This window comes from Ostrea edulis, chromosome 2 (assembly GCF_947568905.1).
Source record: "Ostrea edulis chromosome 2, xbOstEdul1.1, whole genome shotgun sequence".
In the NCBI taxonomy this organism is placed as follows: Eukaryota; Metazoa; Mollusca; class Bivalvia; order Ostreida; family Ostreidae; genus Ostrea; species Ostrea edulis.
The window spans coordinates 40465539-40479134 of NC_079165.1; the positions used below are offsets into that span (position 1 = coordinate 40465539).

The 13596-nt window shown below is 35.3% G+C and overlaps 1 protein-coding gene across 1 annotated transcript; it reads left to right on the top strand.

Moving 5' to 3' along the window:
* Positions 1 to 7811: 7811 nt before the first annotated feature.
* On the top strand, positions 7812 to 9699 carry LOC125680970 (uncharacterized). The gene is made up of 3 exons (XM_048920837.2): positions 7812 to 8270; positions 8391 to 8885; positions 9068 to 9699. Exons 1-3 carry the CDS (start codon positions 7827 to 7829, stop codon positions 9557 to 9559), a joined length of 1431 nt encoding a protein of 476 aa, XP_048776794.2. The 5' UTR covers positions 7812 to 7826; the 3' UTR covers positions 9560 to 9699.
* The last annotated feature ends 3897 nt before the right edge of the window (positions 9700 to 13596 follow it).

A 13596-nucleotide genomic window follows, 5' to 3' on the forward strand; every position in this document is an offset into this window, starting at 1 on the left:
ATGATACTACAGTGGAGCCTCGTTAATCTGGACACTTTAGTTCCCAGCAAAATCGCCTGGATAAATGAAGCGTCCGGATAACTGAATCGCATATTTTCTATCTTTACATAAGTAACCAATATGCTTATTTTATTGATGCGTAGTGAATTAAACACATTCTATCATTGGATTTGACTATTTGCATTAGTAAATAAATCATGATAATGTTAACATATACATGCATTTCAAAGCACTAAAACTGAAATATACGCGTGCAGTGTATTTGCCTATGCTTACATTGTACATGCATATTAGCACTACAAATAAATACAACTGATACAAAACTGTATCGTATGCACTAAAACAAATAATGAAACAATAAATCATTAGTAACTAACATATTCATTTACACTTCAAACATTCCATCACACTTTTACTTCTTAAAGGGGCCGGTCATTTCCATCCGTCACGGTTCACGGGTTCGGCGGTCCGTTAAAACAATCTTCCTCGTCCAAAGTTGATTTAAGAAGTTCGTGTTTATCATGTCAGTTGACAACATTCTTTAACCAAAATTCCATCTACTAACGTTTATATTTTTATTCTATAATTATCCAAGCCAATATCGGGAGAACAAAATCGTAATATTAAGACTTACTACTACTTTGATCTAGCCACGCGCACCTATTATTTTCATGATGCGATAATAACGGAACAATACACGGGTGAAACCAACATTACGGACATCTACAGAATTTAATTATAATTTTCCTTAAAATGGTAATTTTCTCACTTCAACCGAAAGTTTAAAAATTCGAAAGCAATAAAGCTCTACAACAATCGATGACAAGTACAATCTACATGCGTGACATTTTAAACATAAAAAACTTACTACATATAAATGTGCATGAACATACATGTAGATTTCATGCCAATCTACAGTATAAAATCCAGAATCTAGAAGTATAATCTACACTCTTTAGATTTGAATAAGTCGATATCAATTTACGAATCAGTACAACTGATATGTGTAGCAGTTCGATAAAACATGTCATTATGGCATGATGTTTAATTTATTAATACTATTAGGCTATTGATCAAGATTATAAACTACAGATTTATTTACAAAATTCAACACTACACGCAATACAGATCTTAAGTGCAAATATTTGCAATACAATGTCTCGATCGGCACATGCTATCTAACTGACATATCACACACAGCCTAATTAAAGAAAGGTGGTGACGGGTACAGGTAATCGCTTCAATTAGACCACTTGGCTTCTGTTCTTTACAATTACGCCTTGTTTAAATTTGTCCAACACAGATCTTCCCTAAAAAAAATTACCGTCCGGATTAACGGTACAATTTTCAGTGCCTTTTACTGTTTTTTAGTACAAAACAAAAATGACCGTCCGGATCCGGAACGCGAATTTCCGGATTAATGATGCAAAATAACGTATAAAAATTCAGTTCCCTAGAAAAATCGTCCGGAAGGTGAAGCGTCCGGATTACCGAGGCTCCACTGTATTTATGTTTTTTTTTTGTAAGAAATACATGTATCTAAATTGTTTCTTAATTTTGTTTCCATTTTTAAATAGAATATTTCATATTACAATTTCCGTACGTTTCCTTGCAAATAGTTCAGCATATTAAAAATTATAGCGGCCGATTTTATGTTTTTGCTTCAAAATAATTTTATTATCTTGTATATGCTGATGCATTGTCATAAAGTCATTGACTTTGGTACTGTTTAGACTGTCACTATTACATTTCTTTCACTCGAGATCAGAAACTGGTCGAAATGAATTGTGGAATCGTTCATCAGTCAGGGAAACCGAAGATTATTTTCATTATGTATCTTTGACTAAATCGGCATGTAGTAAGAGGCAGAAAAAGGGGGGGGGGATATACGATCTTCTTCCATGCGGACTCCGGACGTGGCTTGAGACAATGATCATGATTCATAATTCAAACTGTTTCATTGCGTAAATACTAATGCATTATACAATAATAATTTAATTCTTATTGTATCCTTTTCTCTGATTGGTCAAATTCCAATTGAGGAACGCAAGTTATTTTTGTATAACCTGGTTTGGTACGGGGACACACCCCCTTGACAACCAGAAGCCGGAACTATTTTTTTTTTTCTCTCTCTAAATTTACATCACAGCACTGTTTTCAGCCTTTTATGGAATAGAAAGTCAACGTGTACAATAAGATACTTCAGTTTGGTACACATGTTGTTTTCTCGTTGTCAATACTGGCATCTACTTGTACGCAAATCACTGTTGTAAAACATCTTTCTCTGTATGTATGGTCGAATAATAGATTAAAACAAGGATATTATATTCGAATTAATGATTTGCCAAGTAAGCATTACCTTGTTCATTTTGAAATACATTTATCACTGGGGAAAAGGGGGTGGGTGTTTCATTGCTTGATCCGTCTTTCAACAAGGCAAACAAAAATTCATAAGTCACATTTTATCACATGACGTCAGACACATTGACATGTAGATCGCGATTTGTCACTTGCTTACATATTTTCTTGTGTCGGATTTAGTATTAGCGACAACGTTGCATACAAGGGTAAGTTTTCATGTAGTAGAAGTTTTCACAGAGTTAAAAGCCGCAAATTATTGCATTTTCTGATATTTGAAGATTTATTTTGGGTAGGCCTAAACAATGCAATTTCCCGTATTTTCTCAATCTGTCGGAGATGATCGACTTCAAAGTCGATCTCTATCTCTAAAGGGCAGCGAAATACGCATTGCATGCATAGTCTACACAATATTTTGATAAATGGCTAGGCTCCGTAGCACTAAGATTAAAGATGGCGACCTTCACAGCTAGACGCTTCGTGTCGTTGTTGCTAAGTGAATCATTGCGCGGCTCAGTTGACTTGTATTTTTCCGATTTTATGTACATTTTGATAAACTAAGGTTAGCATCTTTGTCTCTTGCATTAAATTATAAGGAATGACTTTAATTCTGGGGCAAATTATACGAGTATAACCTGGTTTGGGTCAATTTACGCTTTTTTATAATCGCGGATTATAAAGCGTAAACTGACCCAAACCAGGTTATACTCGTATAACTTGCCCCAGAATTAAAGTCATTCTTTAAATAATTACAATACTTATTATCATTATTACTAATGCATTGAAAGATTTGTTATATAGGAAATAATAATTATTTTTGTATTTAAATAATGGTGTAAATAGATACACGTGTATATGCTAAAACATTGAATAATATCTGCAAGATTATTTTTACTTAGATTTTTCATTGTGACCGTGTCAAATGAGTAGATCTTAAAACTTATCACATTGTTTGTAAATCTTATCACTTCCTTTAAGGTTCACACTCTGGTCCCATTGCTATTCTTGGATTTAAAAACTTTTTAAGATCGTTTTCAATATTTCTTTTCACATTTTTACTTAATCCAATGTAGCATTGTTTAGTGTGGGAGCCTTGGTTGAACAAAAATTTAGTGCGCCCGGAAAAAAAATGAACATAGTGTACATACACACACCACTATAGCTTCATGTACCCATGCGCCATGAACATAATTGATATACATTTAATTTATATTAAAACTCACTCATCCTGGGCACCTGGTCCCACCTCTGGTATGTCCTGGGGTCCGTGTTTGCCCAATTTTTTGTTTTGTATTCCTTGTGGGAGTTATGAGATTGATCACCGTTCGTTATCTCCGCCTTTCCTACAATTGGTTAAATCTTTCGGAGCTTGTGTGTAGAATCAGAGTGGTGTTCAACAAAGTAAATTTTTGAATGGTGATTGATCACAATATATGAATATTTCCTTTTTTCCATTTTTATTGAAGAAGCAACTTTCGATGATGTCAAAATGTTTAGTCTTTAATTTATTGTGAGCAATGGTCGTATAAAGTATTGAAAATTCATACCTTTTACGTTGTATCTCAAACTTTTTGATTCAAAATACTATGTATTTCAAAATTTACCAAGAGTAATGCTAGTATCTTTTAACAATATCACTGTCATGATCGTGTGCAGGATTGGACAAAAGATGGCAGACAGCAGTTCAAATCAAAGGTAGGCTCTTAAAACTCTTCATTTTACCGACTTATTAGACGACGAATTTATGAATTTAAAACACTGCCTGGCCAGGGAGGCATCATTAAGCTGATTGGTTGTTGGAATTCTTACTCATGTACACGTACAACTGTAAATTCATTGATCGAAGTTGACGATGTTCTCTCGATAGAACTCGAAGCGGGCGAAGATGTTTATAATCATGTTTTCATGCATTTTAAGAAAGATACTTTGGGTAAAATAGACTCTCCACATATCTTTTGATGCACACTTGAACCAGTGTATGCGATTTGTCCCTTAAATTGCCTTGGTTAAATATATATCTTGACTTGAACATTTTCTAATGCGCAGGATTGGACTATGGTCGTTTCCACGATAAACGTGCCGGATTGGACTTCAATTTTGGTTCAGGATTGGACCCTCTTTTTATTTTCAAAATCCTTTATATTTTCGAATCTCGACTTCACTTTATCATATTTTAGTTTGATTAATGTAGATTCTCAGACATTTCCAACATGACCATGGTGTATTTTGAATTTTTTTTACTGTTATCAAATTACATCGTCGTTTAAGTTCCCAACGACTACAATTGCTAGTGTAAAAATATCCATTCACTATCTCCTTCAATTTGAACCAATATAGCAGATCTATACATGAATCATCAATCTTTGCTTACGACATATCCAGGATATATAAGGCCATTTTGACCTATAAAACACGTGCGAAATTATCATCATTTTATAATCCTCTGTAACAATATAAATTCGACGTTTCCTGAATTCAATTAACCCGCTTACATATTCCCTAATTCCAAACTCTGTTACATAGATTTTCTCCTTTGTGTCAGGTATCAAGCCCTAGAACTCCATTCCATGAGATGGGTACACTTCGAATATGCGACATTTGTGGTGAGGAATTCAAGAACAATTCTGAATTGCGTAGGCATGTAAAAAGGAAACATCAATCAGAGAAATTGTCTTCGTTTGTGACCAGTGCAACACACGCTTTTGCACATTATAAAAGAAACATGAAGTAAAAAAAAAAACTACATTGTTTTCTGAATACACGAGGTGCATACATATACCATGGCATCCGTTTTATATATCCGTTTATGTTCAGTATGAAACGATTATTTTTACGGTATTATGCTTTGTTTTACAGAGATACTACTAATCTTTTACATTGCATTTTACACATGTTGATTTGTTATTTCATTGAACCAGAAGTGTTCTTAATTTTTACTTGTTATTAAATATATTTCAATGTTATTGTGTTTGTATTGAACTGATAGTAACTAGTGAAAAAATTGTATTGAAGAGTAACCTCTCATCTGAGCAGCAAATATTGAAGAAGAAGAAACACCATGGACAAAACTGCTTTTCATTTAGGTTCATATTTCAACTACAGGAGTGATATTGCGAATTTCGGAGAAAATATCGTTTTTATTTTCTTTCATCAGTATATGCTCTATATAAGGTTCAATTCAATGTAATTACAAGAAATGAAAGGTTTTAAAATACAAAAATGCTGATATTTACTACATTCCAACAAACACGTTTACCGTAAGTAATTATCCTTGTATGTGAGTTGGCCTCGATACCTTGCATGACATATGCACTCAAGATTATTAGAATCAAAATGATAGGGAAATTTTTCAAAAGATAATAAATCTCGCTTTAACAATCAAAACTGGTTCCAGCAGAAGCAAACATATGAAAGGCACAAATGCATGTGGACAGATCATTAAGTATTGAAAACATGAACACCTCAACATCTTATATTATTGTCTTTATTGTCATTGAACAGCTTTGTGAAATGTAAACCATCATGCCTGAAGAGATTATTATACATGTACGTCAAGCCATGCTCAGTTTTAATAATTCCATGCAGATATCACAAATGTTAAGTGGTTGGGAATCGAGCATGATCTACATGTGTATATACAATATAAATATATTTGCTTCTGCAAAATGAAGACTTTTCAACATATTGATCTTCTAGAACAAGACTCCTTCTAACGTGTGGCAGAACTTTAGATTCATGTGCGCGGTGAAATTCTCAAACACTCTAAGATTTTCGAGCTGGTTCTTCCGGCTTACTGATAGTTCCTTGCTCCATGTGCTCTTTTAGGTTTGTCAAAACCATGGTTTTAGTAGCAGACATAAAATAGAACACACTTCATTCACTTGCAACTTTTAAGCTTAAGGAAGTCCGCTCCTGACTGGATCTGTAAGAACATAATGCCTGTATTTAAGAAAGGGTTTAATCCTAAACCAAAATTGAGGTCCAATCCGGCACGTTTATCGTAGAAACGACCATAGTCCAATCCTGAACATAAGCAAATGTTCAAGTCAAGATATTTATTTAACCAAGCCGATTTAAGGGACAAATCGCATACACTGGTTCAAATTTTCATCAAAAGATATGTGCAGAGTCTATTTTACCGAAATTATCTTTCTTAAAATGCATGAAAACATTAGAAACATCTTCGCCCACTTCGAATTTTATCGAGGCAACATCGTCAACTTCGATCAATGAATTTACAGTTGTATTTGTACATGAGTAAGAATTCCAACAACCAGTCAATTTAATGATGCCTCCCTGGTCAGGCAGTGTTTTAAATTCATAAATTCGTCGTCTAATAAGTCGGTGAAATAAAGATTTTTAAGAGCCTACCTTTGTTTTGAACTGCCGTCTGCCATCTTGTTTTGTCCAATCCTGCACACGATCATGACAGTAAATATGAGCTAAATATTTCAGATATAGATATGGTCATACGACACACCGTTAACATAGCTGCGACTTCTCTGTTTATTATAAAGAGTGCAGGACCAGGAGATTCCGAGTTCGGATTTTACTTCCTGGCGCTGTCCCGCTAAGACAGTTCACATACACTGTAGGTAATGATAGTTTCCTCTCCGAATATAGAAATGCCACGAGAGATATGTACAGTGGGTAGGTTAATTGTATATTGTTTAACGCCCCTCTTGAGGATCTTTCACTCATGTGGAGACGTCACCATTGCCGGCGAAGGACTGCAAAATTTAGACCTGTGTTCGACGCTTATGGTCTTTGAGCAGGAAGGGATCTTTGTCATGTCACACCTGCAGCGACACGGGACCTCGGGTCTCATCCAAAGGACTGTCCCATTTAGTCGCCTCTTACGACAAGCAAGGGGTACTGCGGACCTATTCTAACTCAGATCCCCACGGGACTGTTCGATAGGAGTCGGCAGGAAACGAACCCTTAATGCTACGGCTTGGGCATCACGCATAGCTCTAACCTTGTGACACTTCATTTACGGTTCGTGATGTCTCTATATGAGTTCAACATTCTAGAATGAGACGAGACAACCCCAAACAAACAAAACATAATTCTAAACCATCTCCAAATCTCCGGGAGAATCTCTATTATTTCACGAAAGAGAAAATGAAAATAAAAAACACTCTTTAATTTGTTAACCATTCTAATCTTAATTACAAGGTACATATTTATTATGTAGGTACATTGTATAGATCGTTAGTCTGTCTCCATCAAGGAGATACTCAGTCTACATAGACAGCAAGTCTACAGATCAATCGTAAGTCTATCCCACCAAAGGTACATATTTGTTATGTAGGTACGTTGTATAGATCGTTAGTCTGTCTCCAACAAGGAGATACTCAGTCTACATAGACAGCAAGTCTACAGGTTAATCGTAAGTCTATCCCACCAAAGGTATATAAAGGCTCATTGGAAACCGAGAAAGAGTAGACACCATCACAATATTTAACATGGCTTCACCACCAGGCGGTCCGATCGAGATTTGTTTCTCGTTTGATACGACTGGATCTATGTCCAGTTCCATCAATGCTGTTAAACAGAATGTCCAAGAAATGATTCAAAGACTTCAAACGGATATACCCGGTATCAGAATCGCTGTTTTCGCTCACGGAGACTACTGTGATCGGAATTCTTCTTATGTCACCAAATACATAGACTTTTCTACAGACTTGAAGGAACTGTGCCAGTGGGTGAAAAATGTGGGGTCTACTGGGGGTGGCGACTCGGATGAGTGCTATGAACTGGTTTTGCACGAAGTTCAAACTCTGAATTGGACGCCCGGAACTCAAAGGACACTTGTGATGATAGGTGATGCCCACCCACATGATGTGAATTACCCAGACAATAAATTGAAGCTGGACTGGAAGCAGGAAGTCGAAAAATTAGCAGTGATGGTGAGTAAATTGATAGGATGCCTCAAATTGTCCACTATAATTGTAAAATCCTGCAGTTATCTTAGCATGTACCTTATATCGTTGAAGATACCATAGCATGTATCAATTATAAAATTGTAGGGTATCCGAGTATATGGAGTGCAATGTAGAGCTTCGGGTGACAAGAGAACCCATGACTTCTACCAAACACTAGCCGACAAGACAGCAGGCAGACGAGTAGAACTAGACCAGTTCTCCAACCTGTTTGACTTCATAATGGCCATCTGCTACAGAGAACAAGGAGCAGAATTTCTGGACATCTATGAACAAGAAGTACGACAAAGAAACGCTAGAATGGGTCTTCATAAAGACTTGAATGCGATGTTTGGCGCACTCAAAGACGGACAACCTTCTACGTCTTCATCCACTAAAGTGGCAGATTCGCCAGAGTCCAAAACACTTCCCTACAAGCCGGCCCTGAAAAAGGTGTCGTCATTGACAAAAGTTCCTTCCATTGTAAATCTGAAGAAAAAGACTTCAATCATTCACGGGGTCAAGAAAACAATTGTCAAAAGGTCTTCTCGCTCCGTTGTAGATAGGAAGAAAGCGAAAACTTTGGCCATTTCATGTCAAAAGGTATAGAAGTCAAATTATTCCACCTTCACTGTTTTCAACAACAAGGGTTGATATTACTGATTCATATTTCATTACTTATTAATTGTGAATCAATATTTGATATTTAATGATATTCGTATCTGGTGGTAATTTCAATTATCAAGATGAAGTAATTTATCATGAATGGAATATTTCTTTTGCAGATTGATGCTCTGAGAAAACTGAAGAGGGAGATTGTCCCCGATACGAATTTCTCCATGAACAGGATACAATGGTCTCCATGGGAACTCGCCATTACTCCCAATCGACCTGAGGATGACGCTGAATGGGTAGAAAGATACAGAGGAAGAAAGGGTTTCCGAAAATCTACCATCTGTGGAGGAAAGACATTCCCTGCAGCTGTGTACGAGTTCTCGGTGAGGAAAACTGGTGATTCCAAACGTTTTGTTGCATACTGTAAAATGTCCTCGGGATTTACCAAAACAAGGTGTTGGGAATCCCGTCTTTTATCAGATTCTGACGTTCGATCTCAAGTGAACAGAATGGTTTCTTTGGGATATTTTGTGTTTGTGCGCAGATGTTTGGTTACAGACTCTAACAAGAACACGATAAAGAAGTCTCTTTTACGATATGACTATGCATGGAGACGTGTAAGAAATGTTAGAGAGTCTCACAGGGATATGGAGATGGTTTAAAAGTAGTGTCTACCACGAAAAGATGAACAGCAGCTATGATAATTATGTTTTGTATGTTCACATCTGTATCTGAATCATTTTGATTACCTCAAATGGTTAAAGTATATTTTAGTACCTGAATAAATTCATTTCGAAATGCATAGTGTGGTGACTTATACTTTTGATATATTTGTTAAAACATGTAAATAAGAAAGATGTAGTCTTGGAATTCCCAATATACAGATTAAGGTTGGTCTTAGTGTGAATCATAAATGCACTAAATAAGAAATCAGTAGGGTCAATGAATTATGGAGTGTCGTTTCCTACATCTATCTTTGTTCTCTCCCTCCATCTATGTTTAAGGGTCACAGCTCGTTGGCACGCAAAAGAGCGTCGTCGTGATGCTTCATAAAAGAGTAGGCTTATTAAATAATAATAATAGCTGACAAAGCTAGTAACAACATTGTCTTTGTAAGGTTCATTATTACAACTATATTTTAAACAAACTTGGCATTAATTCCACTTTTAGCAATCGTACTTATACTTCAACTGCCCTTTCAAAAGATGAAATTCTTCAAAACCATGCTTCAGTTTTAGACACATTTAATATCCAAGTCAATGGGTCGAATGAATACGAGTTACCGTACCTATACAGGATTCCTAACCTACATAAAACCCTTACAAACAAAGATACATTGCTGGATCCAGTAAGTGCTCTACCAAGTCCCTGAGACAGCAACACAAGAATACAACGATATAAGGCCTCAACCGTGCACAGCTTTTTGTGCACCGTAAATCGAAGGTTTTTATAAGGGGTGGATCTGTAGCTCTCTGTTCCGTCACAATATTTTTTCATAGCGCTACACTTCTGCAGCTAAGACTAACTATACCCATAATTATCCGTTGGGTGTATGAAATTACGATATCACACATAATTATCAGTGTACTGAGTCGTTACTTATTTTCGATAGTATCTTAATTTCGATAGATTGTTATTTTTAAGGATAATTCGGTAGTTGTGACGTCATTTTTCGGAACATTTCCCCCAAAATCAGCGTCAGTAACATAGAGTGTCAGATAGCCGAAAAGATCGAGAATTAAAAATGCTGTACAAAGAGGAAACACTACAATTCTTATGCACCTATTCAGAAAACGCAATTTTCCCTGCATGTAATGCCAAAAAATTCACAATAAACCCCTGATCAGTTTTTATTGAAAGCAGCGCCCTATCGACCTATGCTGTCGTCTGAAAATACACTAATAAATAATTCTCTCTTTTGGTGAACTTTCGGTTCAAGAAAAACGTATGGAAACGCAGGAAAATATTCATTGCATTGAATTTTTTTTATTGATTCCTTGTCGATATTTTCCGTCCAGAGAGGAACTTATAAGAATGATGACCCAGAGGCTTAGGCAATTCTTTCCAGTCGGTAAAAGATGAAATGAGTGTCAATGGTGCTGCCAAACGTTTTCAACTCTCCTAGACAACTTTAAGATATTATAAATGGGCGTATCAGCGTCATCAAGACCTCCACAACCTTATTAAAATTGTTTGAAGTTGCCTTAAAGTATTCAATGTATAACGACCATATTTCATAATTATCTAGTAACTAGATTGTGGGATTTTTATAATCATGGTATCATTTTGAATTTTGTTCACTGCTTGATTTATTTCACCCAGAAATTAACATTGTAGTCTATGGGAAGATCATGTTTTGTTGAAATATTTTTGAATGAAATTTCATACAAATCTCTTGATGAAAATTTACAAATTATTTCTCTTTATGAAAATATGGAAAAAAAATTAATCATTTCCACACACATTTTTAGAAAAGTAGATTTTTCTTATGTTTACAAAGAGCAGATAACTCTTCAAAAAAATCTCAAGTGCAAAAAGATCATTTGCCAGTCCTGTGAATTTCGTCTACTTCACTTTCATCACTATTTAACGATAAACAATTAAGCTGATTTAAATCCTTCAAAATTGCTCATTATCCTTTCGTTATATCTTGAATACCTTAATTGTTAATTTTTCGCGTAATCAATTTAATAAAAAAAAAAGAAAAAAAAAGAATATTTAACATTATTCTATTTAATGTTGTTTTAACACTAACAGCGCGCCATACTCAATATCGGAAATAGGTGACGGTAAGCAAAACAAATTTGATCATGGCGGATCTAAAAAAAAAAATATCTAGTTGAAATACTACCTGGGTTTCGATAGTTTTAAACAAAAACAATCCAGCATATATGTCAGATATAGTTAATTGATTAGGACAGATAAAATTAAGGTGAGAAACAAATTGCTAAATATATTAAATTTGTAAAAATTGTATTGCACTATCGAAAACCGGGGACGCCAGGATATAGATTTAATATTCTAATTACATGAAATACTTTTATTTACAAAGTTACATGTATTAATCTTAATTTTTGACATGCTATAATAATTAGTTTCATTTAAGAAAATTTAACTCAATCTGCAATTAATAGTTCAATTAATATCTAATATACTTACTTATTTTAAAAGACAGAATTCATAAGGTTAGATAAACAAATTCGTTTACCGATATAGATTAATGAAATTAAATCAAATGATAAAATAAAAAATAAATAAACTTGCACGTTTTATGTGAAATACTGATAAAACCGGTAACATTTAGGGCACAATACAAAAAAAGTTTCATATAATTATTATTTCTATTGATTGATTGATTTATTTATTTTATAACAAATAGATAATGGATTTTGAAATCGCGTTCGGAACGCAGTTCATCAAATCTTCCTACGGACGTCGATCAAGGGCTCTTTCCTCTCTATACACACTGTGTATGTGGAGAAAAATATAAGCCTGTGGGTATGTACATTGAGTTTTCAGGAAAAAGACAACTTTCCTCGTTTTGTGAGAAGAGCGGCTGGTCCCTGAGCATTAAGGATGTATGGCTTCAGACTCTGGAAAGACAATGAAGATGGTGGATAGGACGTCCTACATTTCAAGGCTTGGGTAGAACGCCATCCGACGAACTGGAGCCACTTCGATAATGATGAGCAAGAATACGGTAGAAGGCTAGTGGAGTGATCCGTCCTCAAAAGAGGAAGTACAGACATTGGACGCCCGTACTCATCAACTCACTGACAGGTTTTGATATTCAGGTGATGGACTACGCAGATGTTGTCTCCTATCTTCCCCATCTAGAGCGACATGTCCCAGAGTTGTTAATGCTGAAGTGAGCAACAGTTTTGTTTTGTTTTTCATTCAATTAAATTGCCTTTCTGACAATGTTTTTAATTGTATGTACATGTCTTGTGCATGTGTGTTTATGATGAAATGTATATTAGTTGTCTATATACGAGAATGAAAACTTTCCCATGCAATAAAATATATTGTAATGTATGTACTCTATCATTTAGTCACCTGTAATTAATTTCCTTTGTTCTATGATGTCCTTACCTGTGCACCATTCCCATTTAGCTAAAATCACTCACACCTCGATATTTCAGAATTTTAGCTAAGTGAGAAGAGATCCTTAGGCCTTCACTTTTTGGGGGGACAATGTCTGCACTTCCTCCAGTTGTAACGCTCATTATATATTGTATTTAAATTAGATTGACTGACTGGTTGTTCCTTCATCTTATTATGGCAATCAGTAAAAGATAGTTGAAATATGAATTGAATCCAGTGACACCCCCCCCCCCCCCCCCCACCTCACCTTGAATATTTAAAACTTTGAGTTTGGGTTGAATTAAACATTTTACTTATTTTTAAGTGAGTTGTGCCTTTTTCTTTTCCAAAAGTGTGTATATTTTTCACTCCACTTCCTGTTGCTATTTTATCAACTTCCCAATAAACAGTAAAGCAGCTTGTCACTGTTCCGTGATAGCAGTTACATGTAAGTTGTTCAATTTCGATCTGACGCAAAATAGACACATAGCCAGTATCATTCCACATCATCAGTATCGTCATACAAAAACACTGACTGGAGAATGCTGTACAAAAGGGTAAAGCATCGAGATTTAACAAGAATGACATATTCATCTGGTAATATTGTACACAGAAC

Excerpts from the sequence above, each read along its gene's own strand:
- LOC125680970 (XM_048920837.2), top strand. The coding sequence starts at position 7,827 with ATGGCTTCACCACCAGGCGGTCCGATCGAGATTTGTTTCTCGTTTGAT. Across the intron at positions 8,271-8,390 it reads TCGAAAAATTAGCAGTGATG|GGTATCCGAGTATATGGAGT; the intron begins GTGAGTAAATTG and ends ATAAAATTGTAG. Across the intron at positions 8,886-9,067 it reads TGGCCATTTCATGTCAAAAG|ATTGATGCTCTGAGAAAACT; the intron begins GTATAGAAGTCA and ends TTTCTTTTGCAG.